General features: G+C 37.6%; 1 protein-coding gene across 1 annotated transcript in view; it reads left to right on the top strand.

Annotated features, from left to right (window-relative positions):
* LIN9 (lin-9 DREAM MuvB core complex component) overlaps nucleotides 1-23,219 on the top strand; it is an 85,273-nt gene that overhangs the window by 29,420 nt on the left and 32,634 nt on the right. The window contains exon 7 of the mRNA XM_061382401.1: nucleotides 5,252-5,409. Coding sequence (XP_061238385.1) covers nucleotides 5,252-5,409 — 158 coding nt within the window. The remainder of the gene's footprint in view (nucleotides 1-5,251; nucleotides 5,410-23,219) is intronic.

Below are 23,219 nucleotides of genomic sequence, written 5' to 3'. Positions count from 1 at the left end.
GTTTTGCCAAATATCAAAATGAATCTGCCACAGGTATACATGTGTTCCCCATCCTGAACCTTCCTCCCTCCTGTCTCCCCATACCATCCCTCTGGGTCATCCCAGTACTCTAGCCCCAAGCATCCAGAATCGTGCATCAAACCTGGACTGGCATCTCATTTCATACATGATATTTTACATGTTTCAATGCCATTCTCCCAAATCTTTCCACCCTCTCCCTCTCCCACAGAGTCCATAAGACTGTTTTATACATCAGTGTCTCTTTTGCTGTCTCGTACACAGCATTATTGTTAGCATCTTTCTAAATTCCATATATATGCGTTAGTATACTGTATTGGTGTTTTTCCTTCTGGCTTACTTCACTCTGTATAATAGGCTCCAGTTTCATCCACCTCATTAGAACTGATTCAAATGTATTCTTTTTAATGGCTGAGTGAAATGTTGTAATATACTATATATCATTAGTTCTCATGTTTGATCTGTCAGCCTAGTAAAAGCTTGTTTAAGAGTTTTTCATTTTAAATGGTAGGAAAATTTAGGGAAGACTTGAAATATAAAGTGACTTGAACAAATAGACCTGGAATTTAGTTTACATGATTTCTATAGATAATAATGAAATTCAAGGAGAACTTTTCATTGAACTGGTTTACATTTATTTTATCTATTGTATTAAAAAGTGTCAGTGCTGCTGTTGTTTTAAGTATTTCCCTCGTTTATAAGAACAAATTAAAATGTGATGTGTATTGTGTTTAACACAGGTAATTTATGGTCTTTGGTAATTACTTTAGGCCATTTGGGGGCTTTTTGCTGTAACTTTACATGTTTGAGTAAATTGAGCCACACTGTTTCTGATTATTGTCAGAATGAGGTATTAGTCACTATTTTATTGTTTAGTTATAATTCTGCAGTTTGATTGTCATTATTTCTCTTGCTAATTTATCTTCTGTTAATAGGGTTACCATAACATTGTTGAATCTTAGAGTTCTTTACTTCATCAAGATAAATAAACAGTTTAAATCAAGTCTTTATTATCAGCAGAAGTTTGTAGTTTTTCTTTTTTTTAAGGAAGCTGACGTACACTACAAATTATTGATATGATATACTTTTTCAAATATCCTAAAAAAAAGAAGCCAGGAAAGAGCTTAGCAGGAAATGTGCAGAATACTCAGCATTCTAAAATCAGTCCCAGTGAAAATATCAGTAGGCCTTTAAAAAAAAAAAAACTAGACCAACTCATTCTAAATTTCACATAAAGAAAAGAAATCAAGCAGGAAGAGCCAGGAAAATTCTGAAGAAACAAAGTAATGAGGGGAGATTGTGTTATCATACATATGTTTGTAGTATGTATTATCAGATATTAATGTTGATGTAACATCATAATCAAAATGATGTCATAGTGGTACTTGAATAAAAAGATGAATTATAAAGGAGAGACAGTCCATGAAATTAACACAACACTGTAAATCAGCTATACTCCAGTAAGGTTAAAATATCTTTATTGAATCAAAGATGTCCACAGAATTTTAATACGTAATAACACTGATTGCATCTCAGGCATACAGGGGAGAAGGAGGTTAAATTATTTATTCAGTGGATATTGAGACCACTCTGAAGCAATCTAAGAAAACACAAGTTGATTTCATACCTCAGACCTTCCAGGAAAGATTTGAAAGGATCAAAGATTCAGATTTTTTAAATGAAGCAGTAAAACTACTAGAGGAACCTGTAGGAGAGTTTTGCTTAATCTTGAATTGGGGAAGATCTTTTTAATAGTCCCCAGAGCTAGGAATCATAAAAGAAAATATTGATAAATTTGATTTTGTAAAAAAAAAAAAAAAGCATTTTGCATTGCTCACCCCCAAAAAACCCCATAAAGTCAAAAGACAATGACAGAAATATTTATAATTCTTACCACTGCTGCTGCTGCTAAGTCACTTCAGTCGTGTCTGACTCTCTGCGACCCCAGAGACGGAAGCCCACCAGGCTCCCCCGTCCTTGGGATTCTCCAGGAAAGATCACTGGAGTGGGTTGCCATTTCCTTCTCCAATGAATGAAAGTGAAAAGTGAAAGGGAAGTTGCTCAGTCGTGTCCAACTCCCAGCAACCCCATGGACTACAGCCCACCAGGCTCCTCCATCCATGGGATTCTCCAGGCAAGAATACTGGAGTCGGGTGCCATTGCCTTCTCCATTCTTAACCACAAAGGACCAATTTCTAAGTATGTGAAGAACTACTAATCAGTTCAGTTGCTCAGTCGTGTCCGACTCTTTGCAACCCCACGGACTGTGGCATGCCAGGCCTCCCTGTCCATCACCAACTGCCGGAGTTTACTCAAACTCATGTCCAATGAGTTGGTGATGCCATCCAACCATCTCATCCTCTGTCATCCCCTTCTTCTGCCTTCAATCTTTATGAATCAGTAAAAAATATCAAATAACCTGTAATAAAAATGTCTGTTTATACAAACAGTACCTAAGAAAGGAGAAAGAAGTGGCTCTTCTAAAGAGATGAAAGAGTTCAGTCTTACTTATAATGAGAAATAAAAAATCAAAGTATGCCAAGATCCTGTTTTTTAGCTGTCAGAACAATAGAGCTCCTAAAGTTTGAATATATTGGGTTGGCAATGGTGTGGTGAAAAAGCCACCGTTGGTGGTAAGAGAGTAAATTTATGTAACCTCTGGAGGGCAGTTTGGTAATAACTGCAAATTTACAAATTCCCATACTCTTTGACCTAGTACTTCTATGAGTAAAGAAGTACTCCATTTTATGGAGTATATAAAGTATATAAAGAAGTATATCCATTTTATACATGGATAAAATGACATGTACAGTGCTATTTGTAGAAGCAAAAGATTTTTAAAAACCTAAGTGTCCATAAATAGAGGAATGATTAATTAAAATAGGATACCTCCATATAGGAGAAAACTGAAATCATTTAATTTAAAATCAGAGGAAGTTTCTTATTTACTGCTAAGATACTTTAAGAAAGCAGAATACACAACAGAGCATATTGTAGCTATTTGAGAAAAATAGGAAGGGAACATAAGTATTTCTTGCATGTATATTTCTAAAGTATAATATCAATAAAGGGTGTGTAGAAAATTTATTGTCATCATCTGGAAGACAGAATAGGAAACCGAGGGACAAAAATGTTAGAGTTTTCTTTTTTTAATCTCATTTAGTTAGTTATTTTTGGCTGTGCTGGGTCTTCATTGCTACACGGGCTTTCTCTAGTTGCAGTGAGCGAGGGCTATTCTTTCTTGCAGTTTGCAGGCTTCTCAATTGCAGTGGCTTCTCTTACTGAGGGCATGGGCTCTAGAGTGTGGGCTCAGCAGTTGCAGTGCATGGGCCTAGTTTCTCTGTGGCATGTGGAATCTTCCTGGACCAGGGATCAAACTAGTATCCCCTGCATTGCAAAGCAGACACTTAACCACTTGACCACGAGGGAAGTCCTAGAGTTTTCAATGCCTTTTGAACCTTTTAAATTAGAAGCCTGTGAATGTATTTATTATGCAAAAATGCTATTTAAATAAAATTCGATTGCCAGAAGTGTGTATTATATCCAGAATGTATGAAGAACTCTGAACATTCAGTAATGAAGCTCAAACGGGAATTCCCTGATGGTCTGCTGGTTAGGGATCCACATTTTTCACTGCAGAGGGCACATGTTTGATCCCTGGTTGGGGAACTTAAATTCTGTATGCTGTGTGGTACAACCCCAAAATAAAAAGAATCAAACATCCCATTTGACAACTTGGTAAAAAAAGTTTTAAATAGATAATTCATCAGTGATGTAGAGATATCATATAAACCAATAAGAGGATATTAAACATATTAATCAGTAGGAAAATGCAAATTAAAACCACAGTGTTAAAAATTTACACGACTAAGCATGCCAAGTGTTGGTGAATCTGTGGGAAAACTTGAACTCATACACTGCTGATGGGACTATAAAATGGTATAACCACTTTGAAAAAACTGTTTGGCAGTTCCTGTCCCTTTATTTTTTTTTTTATAAGACTTATTTTTTTAAGAGCAGTTTTAGATTTGCAACAAAATTGAGAGGCAGGTACAGAGATTTTCCATTTACTGCCCTCCCCCGACAATGAGGGTGGCCTCCCTCATTGTTAGTATCCTCTGTCAGAGTGGTCCATTTGGGACAGTCGATGAACCTGCATCAACACGTGATAATCATCCAAAGTCCAGAGTTTACATTAGAGTTCACTCTTGGTGGTGTGCATTCTATGGGTTTTGACAAATGGTGACACAGCCACCATTATAATATCAGTATTTTACAGAGTATTTTCACTGCCTTAAAAATCCTCCAATTTCTACCAGTTCACCAACTGCTGGTAACCATGGATCTTTTCATTGTCTTCATAGCCTTGCATTTTCCGGAATGTCATATATTAGGATCACACAAAATGTAGCCTTTTCAAATTGGCCTCGTTTACTTGGTAGGATGCATTTCAGGCTCCTCCATGTCTTTTCATGGTTTTAGAGCTCATTCTTCTTTTCTTTTTTTTTAACTTTTAATTTTGTCTTGGGATATAACCAACTAACAATGTTGTGATAGTTTCAGGTGACCAGTGAGGGGACCCAGCCATGCATATACATGTATCCATTCTCCCCCAGATTCTTCTCCTGTCCAGGCTGATTGATATCTTCATATGTTCATTATCTTGACTGTAGTGATAGTTTTGTGGATATATATTTTATGGTATGAAAGCTATGTTTAAATACCTTTGGTTCATCCTAGAATTTGAAAATAGAAATAAGATGGGCCCTGAGAATAAGAGTACATTCACAGTATTCATACTTAAAGACAGAAAATATGATTAAAAGTTTACACGGCAGCAGGTCTCATCTTTAATTCCTATATTGATATGCTCACTAGGTCACAGGAAAAATATCATGTTCTTTTGAATAGAATATTGAAATTGAACTTTGTTCTTAAGAGAGGACCTGGGATCCAGATGCAGTTTTGTCAAGGTTGGTGAACAATAGATCCTCCTGCTTTGTAGGAAGAAGCAATCTAGACTCGCTTATGTGTCTTTCAATCTTGCAAGATCCTGTTTTTAAAACAACATAAAGGTAATTTACTTTGAAGAGAAAATTATTATTTTTAAGAACCCACTTTTAAATACAGTACTCAATGAAAGAAATAAAGGGATTAGTGATATGGATGGTGTGACTTGAAGTTTTTATATAGGACAGTTATCACTTTATATGATTTTTATAATTTATTCTAGATGTTCTTCTGCATTTTTTGAGGAAGAGAGATCAGCATTAAAACAGAAACGGCAGAAAATAAGGCTCTTACAACAAAGGAAAGTTGCAGATGTTTCACAATTCAAAGATCTCCCAGACGAGATTCCTTTGCCCCTGGTTATTGGAACCAAAGTTACTGGTAGGTAAAGATAAGCTTATTACTATTTTGACTTGTGGTTTTTCACCTAGATAACCTTTCTTAGACAAATGGCCTTTACATTTAGAAAGCTTAAACTATATTTCTGTAGCAATATTCTGTAGAGGTTACTGTTCTTCATCTGTGAAGTCTGTGTTTTAAAGTAGTTGGATAAAAGTGTACATCTTCAAAGCAGTGTCTTCCACAACGTAAACGGCCACAAAGATGAAATTTAAAATGAAATGTAATGTTTAAATTTTTTAAATTTTGTTTTATCTGTGCTTCTATATTATATTGATTTTCTTTTCTGACCAGTCTTACCTGGTTAGTTCACAAACACTGTTGTTCTTGTGATCTTTAGGTTTATAAATACTCCATTTCTAATGACTAAATGACTAAACTACCTACTGAATAATTTAGTTTGCTCAAAATTTTGTAAAGATGTAAATTCTGTCAATTTGTAGGTAGTGATTCTATATGGTCACTTCAGTTACAACATTGAGGAAAAGTGCCACTAAAATCTCAAGTTTAGGTTAATCCTTAATAATTTGGTAATCTAAAATTACAGTTTATGTAATACAAGCAATAGCAAGGTGTTCAGTGAGTAGATAGAGTTAAAGTTTGAAAAAAATCATTGGATTAATCAGAGAGTATTTTCTGGAGGAAACGGAGCCTTGAATTACATATTTATATCATTTTTTCCTGGTTATAAAAGTGGCACATTTTTTCATTATATTGTAAAAATGGGTAGTGAAGAGGAAAAATAGACAACAGGGAAAAGGCTATATCATGCATATGAAATGCAATTGGAAAAGAGAAGAATGCATTTAGTCATAACCCACCATGTACAGAAGTTATAGGTGATATATATGATCTCTCCCTTAACAAAATTAGTCTGGGAGTGAGGATGGAGATAGAGTGAGGAAGAGATAGCTTTCCTGAAAAAATGTGTTAGTTCTAAAAACCCCATATACATAAGTAGATATACAAAGTCTACAATGTAGACTAATCAGAGAAATGCTGACGTGAATAGAGTGACTTATAGACCCAACTAGGAAATCCTCAAAAGTTAATTGCTCCAGAATTTTAAGGACTAGTGATATTATTTGATAAGAACTGAAAGTTTTACAAAGGATCAGTAAGTAGGTACTTTTTTACAATGCAGAATAGGGGGACTAGATGTATCAAAATATGAAAGAAGTTTGTAGGAATCAACTACTAGAGCTTTTGAAAGTTTCTATTTGGTCTAGGGGAGGTGTCAGCATATGATAAAAAATTACTAAACCTATGAAGAAACAGAAAACAGGTTCTATAGTTAAGACCAAAAGCAATCAACAGAATTAGATGCTAGGGTGACTCAGATATTGGAATTGGTTTCAAAATATATGTTATAAAACATGTTCAAGAACTTAAATGTACATATGGTCATAATTAATGGAGATATCACAGTAGAAAAATGGAAATTACTTATATAAAATAAATAGAAAATTAAAAGTATAGTGTCGAGAGAAAATTTCTAAATGGACTTAAAAGCATATTGAAAACAACAAAAAGTAAGAGTCAGTGAACTTCAGAATAAATCAGTATAAATGATTCATTGTGAAAACATGGAGGAAAAAAGTGGAAAAAACATTCATAGAGCCTCAGAGACCTGTGGGACAATATTGACTCATTGGAAAAGATTCTGATGCTGGGAGGGGCAGGAGGAAAAGGGGACGACAGAGGATGAGATGGCTGGATGGCATCACTGACTCAATGAACGTGAGTTTGAGTGAACTCTGGGAGTTGGTGATGGACAGGGAGGCCTGGCGTGCTGATTCATGGGGTTGCAAAGAGTCGGACACGACTGAGAGACTGAACTGAACTGAAACATATAATTAGTGTAAAAGAGAGGCACAGTGGCATGTAAAAAGACAAAAGATTTGATTTTTTTTTCTTCCAGTTTTATTGAGATGTAATTGACATACAGTACTATAGCTTCCCCGGTGGCACAGTTGGTAAAGAATCCACCTGCCAGTCCAGGAGACACAAGAGATGTGGGTTCGATCCCTGGGTCAGGACGATCCCCTGGAGGAGGAAATGGAAACCTATTCTAGTATTCTTGCCTGGAAAATTCCATAAACAGAGAAGCCTGGTGGGCTACAGTCCATGGGGTCTCAAAGAGTTGGACACAACTGAACGCATGCACATGCACACACATGTACACACACACAGACAAATACACAAGAAAAGTCAATAAGTCATAAAGATTTAACTTAAATCTACAACATTTCCTGACCTCAGAGAAATGGCCTTTTGTAAGAGATCTCCTGTGCTTCCCAGCAGCTCACTTCCCTCTGGTCACCAGAGCTATATTCTCTAGGGGTGCTCCCTGTGTGGGCTGCCTGGATCCTTCTGTCGTGGTGGACTATTTATGGACAGTCTGGTAGGTGTGGCTGACCCTCCTCCTGGTTGGTTGCTAGGCTCTGCCTTGTGGAAGCCTTCTGTCTGTGGGCTAGGTCATCAGGTGGCTGGTTGTGGAACGGGGTGGGGAGTCCTGGGACTGATGCTGGCTCACTGGTGGGTGGAGCTGGTTTTGGGGTGGGTGGTTGCAGATCTAGATCTGGGGTCCCAGATCTAGTGCTGGTGGGTGGGCCAGTTCCTGGCATGGCTGCCTGGGGGTGAGGGTGTGGTCTGGGATATCCCAAAGTTTGTGTCAATGGATCTGGATCTTGGGGCTACTGGTTGAGGGGTCCAGAGCGTCTAGGAGCAGCTATCAGCCTGCTGTTGGCAGACCAGAGCCCCTGGTTTTCCCCGGCCTAGTGTCCCACCACTGGTGAATGGGGGCATTTCCACCATGTGCAGCTAGCTGAGGGGCCAGAGGTGTCCCAGAGCTGGTATTAGCCTGCCAGGACTCAGTGGGTCTTGGGGCTGGTGCCAGCCTGCTGGTGTGTGGGCTGCATCCTGAAATAGCAGGCCCTAGGGCTGTGGTGGTCCTGGGGCTAGCGTCCACCCAGTGGAAGATGAGACAGGGTATCAGATCCCCTAGCTGGTGCCCACCCCTTGATAGATGGAGCTGGATCCTGGATTTTCCATCTGTAGGACTGGGATATTGGAGCTGGTGTCCACCTACTGGTGGGTGAGGCTCGGTCCTGGGGCTAGTGCCAGCTCACTGGTGGGCAGAACCAGTCCCAAAGTCCCTGGCTACAGGGCCCTAGGGGTGCGTTGGTGTCAGTGGTGGGTCCTGGGCCCTCTGGTGGATAAGGCCAGGTCCTGAAGCGGCTGTGGGCTCAGGGACTCCCTGCTGGCCAGCTGGTGGGCGGAGCTGTGTTCCCGCCAAGATAGCTGCTTGGCCTGAGGTGTCCCAGCACTGGTGCGGACAGGCTGGTGGGCGGGGCTGGGTCTGAGCCTGCTACCTTAGAGTGAGGATTGAAAAATGGCGCTTGCCAGCGGCAGTGTCATGGTTGAACAAGCTTCCAGAAATGCCTGCCACAAGTGTCTTTTTCCCCTGGATGAGCTCCACTTGGCTCCTGCCTCACAGGGAGGCTCTCCGAGATCAGCAGGTGGGTCTAACCAAGGCTCCTTTTGTATTACTGCTCTTGCACTGTGTCCCAGAACGTATGAGGTTTTGTGTCACCCTTTAAGAATGGAGTTTATTTCCCACAGCACTCTGGCTCTCCTGAATGTATGCTCTGCTGGCCTTCAAGGGCAAACGTTGTGGGGCTTGTTTTCCCAGTGCAGGACTTCCAGTTTGGAGAGCCACAACTGGAAGTCTGTGGAGTTCAGATCCCTTGCTCCTTCGGAAGAACTTCTACAGTTGTGATTATCCTCCCCTTTGTGGGTCACCCTCGTGGAGGTATAGTTCCTGACTACTGCGTCCCTGTCCCTCCTTCGTGTCTGGTTATGGTTCCTTTATGTCTTTAGTTGTAGATCTTCTTTGCTTGCCTTCTGGTCTTTCTCATCAATACTTGCTCTGTAATAGTTATAATTTTGTTGTGCCACTGAGAAGAGGTGAGCTCTAGATCTTTCTACTCCGCCATTTTGGCCACTTTAGTCAAATTTAATTAAAAAAAAAAAGTATGCGTCTTTAATACTCTGGGCTTTCCGGGTTACTCAGTGGTAAAGAATCCACCTGCCATTGCAGGAGATGCAAGAGGTCAATCCCTGGGTTGTGTAGATCGCCTGGAAAAGGGAATGGCAACCCGATGCAGTATTTTTGCCTGAAAAAATACTGTAGCCCATCAGTCTCTTCTGTTCATGGGATCACAGAGCCGGGCACGACTGAGTGACACACACACGCCACATACCACACGTTAGTACTCTAAAACCCAAGTCATACACCCACATGTGTACAGAACCCCACAGTTAGAGTAGATCTTGAAAGCAATCTTAGGAAAACAATATATATAAGGAACAGTGATACAGATAGCTGCTGACTTCTCATGGGAAGAGAACACTAGATGTTACCTCAAATGAAAGTTTCAGGTTGAGGGGAAATGATACTAAATGGAACCTTGACTATAGAGTCAGAACTCCAGAAATGGTAAATATATGCATAAAATGTAACTGTTGTGTTTCAAGTTTCTTAAATTTGTTGTGAAGGCATACAGTATTAATTATTATTAGAGTGTAATACGTGAAGAGTGGATATTATAAGCCTTAGAATATTAAGGTTCAAAAACCTTAGATTTTTGAACATTTTTGAACATGTACATCAGATTAGCTGGAGAGCTTTATAAAGGACAGGTTGCTGGCCCCTGCCGTAGAGTTTCTGATTCAGAGTCAGGGGTAGAGCCTGAGAATTTGCATTTTAAGAAGTTTCCAAGTATCAGGTGTTGACACTGCTGGAGTGCACTGTACTTTGAGAACTAGTAAAGGAATTACTTTCTTTTTTTTTAATTTAATTTTTATTGAGGTAACTTTGGTTTATAACACAAGTTTCATGTGTATGTTTTTTCTTCCTCTTACACTGTAGCATGCTATCCACAAAAAATGTAGTTCTTATCTCTCACCATACAGGGGATCCTCTTTATCTGTTTTACCCCCTACCCCCATCCCACTCCTTCCCCTCTGGTAGTGACTGCTCTGTTTTATGGCTGAGTGGTATTCCATTTATGGTAATCACTATTCTTTTTTTACAGTGGAGCTGTATTTAGTGTGTCTGTGTGTGGAGCATGTCTTTTTCTATTCTTTCATTGATAGACACTTAGGTTATTTCCATATCTTGGCTGTTCTAAATAAAGCTGTGATGAACATAGAGGTGCATATATCTTTTGAATTAGTATTTTTGTATTCTTTGGATAGGTACACAAGTGGGATAGATATGGATAGATCATGTGATAGTTCTAATCTTAATTTGGAGGGGACTGTTTCTCCATAGTGACTGCGCCTGTTTACACAGTGTATGAGGGTTCCCTTTTCTCCACATCCTTGCCAACCCTGTTATTTCTTGCCTTTTTGATAATAGCTATTCTAACAGATGTGATGTGATATCTCATTGTGGTTTTTTTAATTGAAGTACAGTTAATAAACAATTTTGTGAATAAAATTCCCTGTGCTATACAGTAAATCCTTGTTGCTTGTCTGTTTTATATATAGTAGTTTGTTAATTCTATACCCCTAATTTACACCTCCTTTTCCAATTTGGTAACTGTAAGTTTGTTTTCTATGTTTGTGAATCTGTTTCTGTTTGGTATATAAATTCATTTGTATTATTTTTCTGATTCCATACACAAGTGATATCATATAATTTGTCTTTGACTTACTTCACTTACTGATACTCTCATCCATCCATGTTGTTACAAATGTTTCATGCTTTTTTATGGTTGAGTAATATCCCATTGTGTGTGTGTGTGAGATATATGTGTTTGTATATTTATATATATATAGAGAGAGAGATTCATATCTTCTTAAACCAGATCTATTGCTGGGCATTTGAGTTGTTTCTGTCTTGGCTCTTGCAAATAATACTGCTTTTGCAATGCTGATGAACACTGGGGTGCATGTATCTTTTCAGATTAGAGTTTTTCTCATTCCTGGATAAATACCCATGAGTAGGATTGATGGATCATATGATAACTGTATTTTTTTTCTGCCCATTTTTTAATTGGGTTGTTTGTCTTTTTGTTGTTGAGTTCTTTATATATTTGAGATATTAGCCAATTAATGTATATATGAGTTGCAAATATTTTCTCCCATTTGGTATGTTGTCTTTTCATTTTGTTGATGGTTTCCTTTGCTGTGCAGAAAGTTTTTAGTTTGATATGAGCCCATGTATTCAATTTTGCTTTTGTTTCCCTTGCCTGAGGAGACATATCCAGAAAGATATTGCTAAGATCAGTGTCAAGGAGCATGCTACATGTGTTTTCTTCTAGGAGTTTTATTGTTTGAGGTCTCTCATTCGAGTCTTTAATCCATTTTGAGTTGATTTTTCTGTGTGATATGACATAGTGCTTTAGTTTCATCTTTTGCATCTGGCTGTCCAAGTTGAAGGAATTACTTTTTAAAGTGTTGAGAGATATACCTAAAAAGCCAATAAAGAAATTAAATTGACATACTAACGAATTCTCAGTTAAGTGAAAAGATGACAGGAAAGAAAGTACAGAGAAGTAGAAAATAAATAACAAGATGGTAGACTTATATCTCGCCCTTTTAAAATTATATTAAATCTCAATGAACTGAACACTGTACTTAAAAAGTAGAGATTATCAAACTGAATTTTTTTTAAAGCCACACTCAACTACAGTTGACCATTGAACAGCATGGATTTGACATGTTTGAATTGTGTGAATCCATTTATTTGTGGATTTTTTTTTCAATAAACATTGACAATTTGGGAGGAGATTTGACAGTGTGAAAGAACTTGCAGATGAATTGCTTAGCCTTGAAATATTGGAAAAAATTTTAAAAGTTAATATGTCATGAATGCAGGAGATATATGTAGACATAGTCTATCATTTGCTTCCCATAAAATGCAACAGTGAAATTCATCAAAACTTACTCCCACAAACATAGACTATACATTTACCATTGAGAGAAATGGAAGCAAACATAAAGATGCTGTATTCAACTGTAACTTCTCAAAATTAACTGTAGTACACACTGCACTGCTGTAAAAATTTCGTAGCAACCTTCTATTGCTATTGCAGTGAGCTCAGGTGTTTCAAGTATCTGCTTAAAATGCTGTGTAATAGTAATCATCTCCATGTGATCAGTTTGCAGCAAAATGCATGTGATTGCCTTAAAAAGTGATTTCTTATAGTTTTCAGATATTTTTCATTATCTTTAGTGCAACACCATAGACTATGAATAATTTCATAGGCCCATGTGAAGTGCCACAGTGATGCTGGAGTCGCTCCCAAGAAGCAGAGAAAGGTTATGACATTACAAGAAAAAGTTGAATTGCTTGATATGTATTGTAGATTGAGCTCTTCAGCTATGATTGCCCACTATTTCAAGATAAATGAATCCACATAAGGATCAGTGTTAAAAAAAAAAAAAAGAAAGAAAGGAAATTTGTGAAGCTATAGCTTCAGCTATGCCAGCAGGTATGAATACCGTGCATTTTTTGAAATATCTTTTTATCTCATAATGAAAATGTAGCTCTTATGTGAGTGTAGAATCTACATAAGGAAGACAGACCTATGGACAACAAAGCAAAAGGGATTGAAGGATCTAAAGCTAAAGAATTTAGCGCCAGCAAAAGATGATTTGATAATTTTAAAAAGAGGTTTGGTTTAATAAATATCAAGATGATAAGAGAAGCAGCTTCTGCCAACCAAGAGGCAACAGACAGGGTTCCAAATGCCTTTGAGGAAATCATGGAAGAGAAAGGATATCTGCCTGAACAGGTTTTTACTGCCAACAAGTGTCCTATTCTGGGTTTAAAAAAAAAAAAAAGAAGAAGCCTTATTAGTAAGGAAGAAAAGCAAGCACTGGGATTTAAAGCAGAAAGAGATAGGCTAACACCTGCAAATGCAGTTGGGTTTATGATCAAGACTGCCCTTATGTATAAAACTGCTAACCTCGGAGCCTTGAAGGGGAAAAATAAACATGAGCTGCCAGTCTTTTGGTTGTACCACAAGGGGTCCTGGATGACAAAACCCCTTTTTCTGGATCGGTTCCACTGATGCTTTGTCCCTGAAATCAGAAGGTACTTTGCCAGTAAGGAACTGCCTTTTAAAGTTCTTTGATATTGAACAATGCCCCTGGCTACCCAGAATCCCATGAGTTCAGCCCTGAAGGCATTGAACACAGATACAACATCTATAATTCAGCCTTTAGCCTTAAGGACCTTTAAGGCTCGTTACACATGGTACTCTATGGAAAGGATTGTCAATGCTGTGGAAGAGAATGCAAATAGAGAAAACACGAAAATCTGGAAGGATTATATCATTGAAGATATCATTGCTGTTATAGAAAAAGTCTGATAGAACCAGTCAAGGAAATCATGAAAGAGATTGTAGCTTTATGAGGTGAGGCGGGGGAAGGTTGGGGGTGAAGGGGTTTGAGATGCAGATATTTTCAAAAACTAATAGACATCACACCAGAGGAATTAACAATGCAACTTGATGGAGATGATTGCTTCCGAATTAGTGCCAGAAAAATAAGGAAGAAGACATAGAAGATGCAGTGCCAAAAAATAGATCAACATTAGACCATCATGTGTCATCAGGGAAATGCAAATTAAATAGTGAAATCAAGAACTTGACAACACCAAACATTAGTGAGAATGTGGAGCAACAGGCGAGAATGCAAAATGGTACAGCCACTTTGGAAACCTGTTTGGCGATTTTTTACAAAGTTAAACATATTTCACCACATAATCCAGCAGTCACGCTCCCTGTTGTTTAACCAAATGAGTTCAAAACTTATTTTTGCACAAAAAAGTGCACGTGGATGTTTACAGCAGCTTTATTTGTAATTGTCAAAAGAACCACTGTGTCCTTCATTAGATGAATAAACTGGTATATCCTCACATGGAATACTATTTGAAGCTGAAGTGAAATGAGCAGGAATTCCCTAGCAGTCCAGTGGTTAGGACTGCGCTTCCACTGCAGGGGGTGCAGGTTTGATCCCTGATTGGGTAACTAAGATCCCACATGCTGCACAGCCAAAAAGGATAGATAAAATAGCAATAAGAATAAAAAAATAATTATACAAATAAATAATAACTGATCAACTAGATATCTATATGGAAATGAGCCTTGACCTTTCCTCATGCTATACAAAAAGCTTAATTTAAAATGGACCAAAGGGCTAAATGTAAAAGCTAAAACTATAAAACTTCAGTAAGTAGACACAGAAAAATATCTCGTGATCTGTAAGTAGTCAGAGATTTCTTGAATCTGACAAAAATAAAGGTGATTTTTTACATTGAGCTTGAATTTAAAATTTCTGCCCACTAAAAGCCAACACTAAGAAAACAAATAGGCAAGCCATATACTAGGAAAAAATATTTCCAAATCTTATATCTGAAAAGGGACTACATCTAGAAAACATAAATAACTCAATTATTTAGTGATAGAAATATAAATAATTCAGTTAAAAAAATTAAACAAAATACTTGTGTAGAGGCTTCTCAGAGAAAGATATATGAATGGCCAGTAAGCACATGAAAAAACACTCAGCATCAATTAATCATCATGGAAGTGCAAATTACAAGCATAATGAAATACCACTACACACACCAGAATGGCTAAAATTGAAACTCCTGATAACATCAAATGACAAAGATGTGGATCTACCGTAATTGTTGATAGGATGGTGTACCACTTTGGAGAAAAGCAGGACAATTTATTTATTTATTTAATTGGAAGCTAATAACAATATTGTAGTGGTTTTTTTCCATACATTGACATGAATCAGGGGTGTACATGTGACCCCCATCCTGAACCCACCTCCCTCCCCATCCTGTCCCTCTGGGTCATGTCAGTGCACCAGCCCTGAGCACCCTATCTCATGCATCAAACCTGGACTGGTGATCTGTTTTACATATGGTAATATACATGTTTCAATTCTGTTCTCTCAAATCATCCCACCCTCACCTTCTCCTACAGATTCCAAGAGTTCTTTACATCTGCGTCTCTTTTGCTGTCTCACATATAGGGTCATCGTTACTCTTTCTAAATTCCATATATATGCATTAATATACTGTATTGGTGTTTTCTTTCTGACTTACTTCACTCTATATAATAGGTTCCAGATTCATCCACCTCATTAGAACTGATTCAAATGCATTCTTTTAAATAGCTAAGTAATACTCCATTTTGTATATGTACCATAGCTTTCTTATCCGTTTGTCTGCCAATGGACATCTAAGTAAAAGCATGACAATTTTTAATAAAATTAAATTTATGCCTGCCCTATGACCCACCAGTTCTGCTACATGGTATTTAAGTGAGAGAAATGAAAAGTGCTATTCACAGAAGGGTATGTACAAGAATATTCATAGCATCTTTGTTCCAATCTTATAGCCAAAACCCAGATTCGCACCAACAATGGGCGAATGGATAAACATAACATGGTATTTTCTTGCAGTGAAATATAAATTGACAATATAAAGAAACTACTGATGTATAGATTAACTTCAGACAGTATGCTAAGCAAAGAAACTGAAAACTAAAAAATGTGTGTATATGGTTCAATTTATATGAAGTTGTAGAACAGACAAAATTAGTTTATGGTAGAAAAATATTATCAGAAAAGTGGTCACTTTGGAAGAAAGGATTGCCTGGGAAGGGGGTACTTTCTGGGATAAGAATATTTCATGACGTGATAAGGATGGATGATATCGTTTGTCAAAACTTATAGAATTATATGCTTACATTTTCATTTTACTGTATGTAAATGTTACCCAGAAAGAAAAAGTATATAATCAAGCAAAATTTCACACTCCTTATTGGGAAGAAAGTTTTTAGTAAAGAAGGAGTAGTAGACAGAATTTTCCTCAAAAACAATAACAAAAGGAATTTTTAAAGTAACTGATTTGAGATTGTGCAGTAAGTGGAAAGGCAACAGGTAAAAAGTGACTGTACATGATTCTTAGATACACAATTAAGAACACAAGGGTTTTGACAAACACCAAAATGATGGAAAATTTGAATAGTGGAGAAGTTTGGGGGCAATGTCTAGACATCATACTTTAGCCACATTGTATTAATTTAAGAAGTTATTCATCAATTGTCCTTTTTGCTCTGAGTAGTTCTAGAACTCTGTGTAGGCAGAGAAGTCAGGGTTTAAGAAGAGATTTTTTAAATGATTGGCTTGTTAAGAAATTTAAAGAATTGGAACTGTCCTAAAAGTAATGTAGGTTATCTAAGTCTCTTTTTCTTGCATTGTGTATTTGACCTTATAAACAGTCAGAGGAGTAGAGTGGCCATGTAATTTATCACCCAAATAAGCATCTTCTGAGAGTAGAGGAGGAGGTGCTGTTAATAACTGAGGTAGGGTAACAAGTGTAAATGAACATTGTCTAATATGATTTATGGATTAATAGGATTTACTCTACCTGATGTTTTTGAAATCTCTGTAAAGTATTCTCAAAACCTTAGGATAAAGGAAGTGCTGATAACAACAACAATATTTTTTTCTTGCTTTGCTGACCAAGAGTCTGTTTTTTACCCCTGAGTTATCATGTGTAATATACTAACTCACATTGCTGCTTTTGCTTCTGTTATCTTAGGTTTGCTTTGTCGACACTAGTAATCTAGTACAGAAATGGCTGTTAATGAGAGGGCTGCCTTAGAGATGAAGAAGTTTAAATATTTTTAAAAAATCTTTGAACCAGTTAAGTAAAACTGGTTAGAATTTAGTCATCGCTCGAACTGATAGATACTCCTATAATAATAGGGGAACCTGATTTCAAATATAGATCTGTGGTAGAGGGACATAAATGATGTCCACATAAAAATTATGGAAATGTCTTCTTTTTGTTGATTTATAAAAGCAATACATTCTCAAAGCAAACAAAACAAAAATACCACAGAAGTGTAGAAAGAGAGTTTTCTCTAAAGTTTTATAAATCTCCCTCTAAAGTTTGGTGTATCTAAGTGTACAATATATGTCAGAACATAAGATGGTCCTCCATCCAGAATATATGAGTTCTTATAGTATTCATGTTATAAGTATTCTTTTAGTTTATTTTATATAACAAAGTCTGCTTGATGAAGACTCAGTAATTTCTAATTTCTTTTTGTTTTGGCTGGAGAAAGTATTCTGTATGGTTTTACTTCTTTTAAAGTTGTTGAGACTTGTTTTATGGCCCGTCATCTGGTCTGCCTTGCAGAATGTCCCATATGTATTTCAAAGGACTGTGTATTTTGCTGTTGGGTTGAGCATTCCATTTTCCTGATACACTGACTCTCTTGTCATTATGAAATGTCCCTCTTTGTTTCTGGTATTATCACTTACCTTTGTTTAGTGGCTAAGTCATGTCTGACTCTGTGTGTGTGTGTGTGTGTGTGTGTGTGTGTGTGTCCGACTCTTTTGCAACTCTGTGGACTGTAGAGTGCCCAGCTCTTCTGTCCATGGGATTTTTCAGGCAAAAATAATGGAGTGGGTTGCCATTTTCTTCTCCAGGGGATCTTCCCGACCCAGGGGATCTTCCCAACCCAGGGATCAAACCCACATCTCCAGCATTGCAAATGAATTCTTTACCGCTGAGCCATCAGGGAAGCTCACACCTTATCTTCACTTTTTATTATATAGCCATCCCAGTATTCTGTTGTTACTGTGGTAAATGTTTTTCCATCCTTTCACTTTTAACCTTTTTGTATCTGTGAATCTGAAGTGTGTCTCACGCACACCCCAGTGTTCATTGCAGCACTGATTACAATAGCTAGGACATGGAAGCAACCTAGATGTCCATCAGCAGACGAATGGATAAGAAGTTGTGGTACATATACACAATGGAGTATTACTCAGCTATTAAAAAGAATGCATTTGAGTCAGTTCTAATGAGGTGAATGAAACTGGAGCCTATTATATAGAGTGAAGTAAGTCAGAAAGAAAAATACCAATACAGTCAGATCAGATCAGATCAGTCGCTCAGTCGTGTCCGACTCTTTGCGACCCCATGAATCGCAGCACGCCAGGCCTCCCTGTCCATCACCAACTCCCGGAGTTCACCCAGACTCACGTCCATCGAGTCAGTGATGCCATCCAACCATCTCATCCTCTGTCGTCCCCTTCGCCTCCTGCCCCCAATCCCTCCCAGCGTCAGAGTCTTTTCCAATGAGTCAACTCTTTGCATGAGGTGGCCAGAGTACTGGAGTTTCAGTTTTAGCATCATTCCTTCCAAAGAAATCCCAGGGCTGATCTCCTTCAGAATGGACTGGTTGGATCTCCTTGCAGTCCAAGGGACTCTCAAGAGTCTTCTCCAACACTACAGTTCAAAAGCATCAAAAGAAGGCGCTCAGCCTTCTTCCCAGGCCAACTCTCACATCCATACATGACCACAGGAAAAACCATAGCCTTGACTAGATGAACCTCTGTTGGCAAAGTAATGTCTCTGCTTTTGAATATGCTATCTAGGTTGGACATAACTTTCCTTCCAAGGAGTAAGTGTCTTTTAATTTCATGGCTGCAGTCACCATCTGCAGTGATTTTGGAGCCCAAAAAAATAAAGTCTGCCACTGTTTCCACTGTTTCCCCGTCTATTTCCCATGAAGTGATGGGACCAGATGCCATAATCTTCGTTTTCTGAATGTTGAGCTTTAAGCCAACTTTTTCACTCTCCACTTTCACTTTCATCAAGAGGCTTTTTAGTTCCTCTTCACTTTCTGCCAAAGGGTGGTGTCATCTGCATATCTGAGGTTATTGATATTTCTCCCGGCAATCTTGATTTCAGCTTGTGTTTCTTCCAGTCCAGCGTTTCTCATGATGTACTCTGCATAGAAGTTAAATAAGCAGGGTGACAATATACAGCCTTGACGTACTCCTTTTCCTATTTGGAACCAGTCTGTTGTTCCATGTCCAGTTCCAACTGTTGCTTCCTGACCTGCATACAGATTTCTCAAGAGGCAGGTCAGGTGGTCTGGTATTCCTATCTCTTGAAGAATTTTCCACAGTTTATTGTGATCCACACAGTCAAAGGCTTTGGCATGGTCAATAAAGCAGAAATAGGTGTTTTTCTGCAACTCTCTTGCTTTTTCGATGATCCAGCAGATGTTGGCAATTTGATCTCTGGTTCCTCTGCCTTTTCTAAAACCAGCTTGAACATCAGGAAGTTCACAGTTCACATATTGCTGAAGCCTGGCTTGGAGAATTTTGAGCACCACTTTACTAGCATATGAGATGAGTGCAATTGTGTGGTAGTTTGAGCATTCTTTGGCATTGCCTTTCTTAGGGATTGGAATGAAAACTGACCTTTTCCAGTCCTGTGGCCACTGCTGAGTTTTGCCAGTTTGCTGGCATATTGAGTGCAGCACTTTCACAGCATCATCTTTCAGGATTTGAAATAGCTCAACTGGAATTCCATCACCTCCACTAGCTTTGTTTGTAGTGATGCTTTCTCAGGTTTATAATTCAGTATTATAGTCACCATGTTGTACATTTTGTACATGACTTTTTGTATGTTTACAATTTTAAAAAAATTTTTGGAAATATAGTTGATTTACAGTGGTTGGTTTCAGGTGTATAGCAGGGTGATTCAGAGTGATGTGTGTGTTTGTATGGATGTGTCCATGTGTGTATATATATATTCTTTTTTAGATTCTTTTCCATTATAAGTTATTACCAAATATTGAGTATGGTTCTCTCTGCTATACAGTAGGTCCTTGTTGGTTATCTATTTTATATAGACTTAACTTATTTTATACTCCTTCCTTGGTGGCTCAGACAGTAAAGAATCTGCTTGCAACGCAGGAGACCTGAGTTCGACCCCTGGGTGGGGGAACATCCCCTGGAGAAGGGGATGGCAACCCACTCCAGTATTCTTGCCTGGGAAATCCAGTTATTTTATAATTGAAAGTTTGTAATTTTGACCCCGTGACTTTTGACCCCGCTCACCTTCTGCTTTTTAATCAGTGGTTAGTCTGCTCACAGTTAATGTAGTAGTTGATATGGTTGAATTTTGCCTGTCATGCTCTTTGTTTACAGGGTGTCTCATATCCTTCATGTTCCTTTGTACCTCCTTTGCTGCCTTCCTGTGTGTTAAGTACTATATAAAATTCGTATACAAGTTTTATTTAGTATAGTTACATAGTTAGGATTTGTATATTAGTGTACAAATTTAGTATACAATTTTAATCTCTCTGTTGTTATTTTTAGATGTTTTTTGAAGGTTTTGTGTGTGTATGTTGCTCTGGGAAATACAATGTGAAGGTTTTTTTTTCCAGTATGAACTTTGAACATATCAGAATCTAATTAATACTGAATTCATTCTGATAAAATATTGCAAATTTATTCCAATATAGCTCCATTTTCTCCCACTTTCTTATTACTGTCATCATCAAATGCATTAGATTATATCTGTGATCATCTGAGAATATAGTATTACAATTATTGCTTTAAATAATCTTACTTTTTAAAAATGAAATGAAGAATATAGAAAGAGTGTTGTATTTTGTATACACTGTTTTTTATATGCACCCACATATTTACCATTTCTGGTGTTTTTCTTTTCTTGCTGTGAATTTTGGTTACTGTCTGGTATTGTTTCCTTTTATTACATAGGATGTGTTTTCGTATTTCTTCCTATCTTGTCTAGTAGCCGCAGATTCTGTTTATCTGAAAATGTTTCCATTTCTCCTACATTTGTGAAAAATAGTTTCACAGGATATAGAATTCTTGACTGACAGTTTTTTCATGTTAGCACCCTGAATATGTCACCCTATTGCCTTCTGACTTTCATCCTTTCTGATGAGAAGTGAGAAAGGTACCTGTTCGTTGTGCTGCTGTTCTCCTACATGTGATGAGTCATTTTTCTCTTGAAGCTTTCAAAATTCTTTCTTTGTCCTTGGATTTTGGAAATCTCACTATGTTGTGTCTAGATTTGATGCTCTTTAAATTTATCCTATTTGAGGTTTATTGAGTTTCATTGATAAGTAGGATCTAATTTTAAAATTAAATATGGGAGATTTTTGGCCATAGTGTTTTTCTGCTGCTTTCTCTCCTTCCCTTTCCATCTCTCATTACAAATATGCTGGTGCATTTGATATCTTTCTCCAGCTCTCTGAGGCTGTCTTCATTTTTCTTCAGTCTTTCATTCTCTGTGTTCTTCTGATTGGATAGTCTCTATCTTGATCTCTCTTTAATAGAGCAGAATCCAAACTTATCACAATATATTATCTAAAATGTTCCCTGATGCTTTTTTTCATATCTTCTTTTTAATTCTAGAGTTTCTGTTTGGTTCTTTTGTACAGTTTCTGTGAGATTCCTATTGAGTCATTGTCTTTAATTTTGTGAACATATTTATAAAACCTACTTTTGAAGACTCTGCTAATATATCATCTCTTTCAGTTTCTACCTACTATACTTTTATTCTGGGTAAGAATCATGCTTTTTTACTTTATTACATGTCTAGTAATTTTTGGTTAAAAACTAGATGTTTGAGATAATGTATTAGCAAGTCTGTTTTCTTTCTTTCTTTTTTTTGAGAATTGTTGTATTTCCTTTAGTAACTTGCCCTGGGAGCTCAGATGGTAAAGAATCTGCCTGCAATGCAGGAGATCCTGGGTTCAATCCCTGGGTCAGGAAGATCCCCTGGAGAAGGGATGGCAACCCACTCCAGTATTGTTCCCTGGAGAATTCCATGGACACACATGGAGTCACAAAGAGTCGGACATGACTGAGCAACTGACACTTTCACTGTGCAACCACCGATTTCTCTGCTTAGTTTTTGTTTGCTCTTTTATTAATTTTTAATAAATAAAGTCATGCAGACTTAGTGGTCAGCCAGTGACTTAGGCAGAGGTTGTACTCAAACATCTTAATCCAGAAAGGCCTTAGACTAATCTGTAGGTGGAGTTGGGTAACACATACAAAGTTGATGTCAGTTTCCAGGTCATCCTTTAGTTTTTGCTCTTTACCAGACTCTCTTGGGTCTTTCCCACCAAATCACATAGTTTTCCACTTAAGCAAAAATTTATGGAGAGTTTATTTCAGTCTTTTTATGGCTCTCTGTTTTACAGGATCTCCCTGTTAAACTCCTGCCTATATACTGCCACTCACCTCAGACAGGACTGCATCTTAGGCTTCCAGAATTGTAGGGTTTTCTTATTCTTTCTTCATTGAGTTCACCACTCTTAGCTAACACAGTCACAGGTTTTTACTCACTGGTCCACAACCAGTCTGCCCCTCTGGCAACAAACAGCACTGTTTCCATGACCAACCATACACTAGAAAAACTCATTTCACCAATCCTTACCTGAAGTTCTAGCAATTTTCCAACAGTGCTCATTTCTTAATTGTTTTCTGCATTTAGTCCATTGCCAGTACCTTGAAATGGTAGTCTTTGACAATCTTGTACAGGTTGTCTTTATACAAGTCTTTTTTCAGAGAAGAATCACCAGCCTCTTCATACTGCCATAACTAGAAATTCTAATTCTCTGTTTATTTAACTTTATTGCTCCTATCTTCTATATACCTGTTTAATTTTCCCTTAATTGGTCAAAGACTGAAAATGATATTTTAGTCTTCTGCACTTGAGTTTTTAATCAGTTGATCGTTTCAAGCAGTTTTGCAATGAACATTTGTGTTCTATTAAAATAATATCATTTTTTTGTGTATAAAAATAGAGAATCCCCATGGACAGAGGAGCCTGGCAGGCTACAGTCCAAGAGTTGGATACAGCTAAGCGACTAAGCACAGCACACACCAAAATGTGTCATTTT

This window comes from Bos javanicus, chromosome 16 (genome assembly GCF_032452875.1).
Source record: "Bos javanicus breed banteng chromosome 16, ARS-OSU_banteng_1.0, whole genome shotgun sequence".
NCBI lineage: Eukaryota > Metazoa > Chordata > Mammalia > Artiodactyla > Bovidae > Bos > Bos javanicus.
Note: the sequence above shows the minus strand (reverse complement) of the source record. Positions and strands in the feature narration are given on the sequence as shown.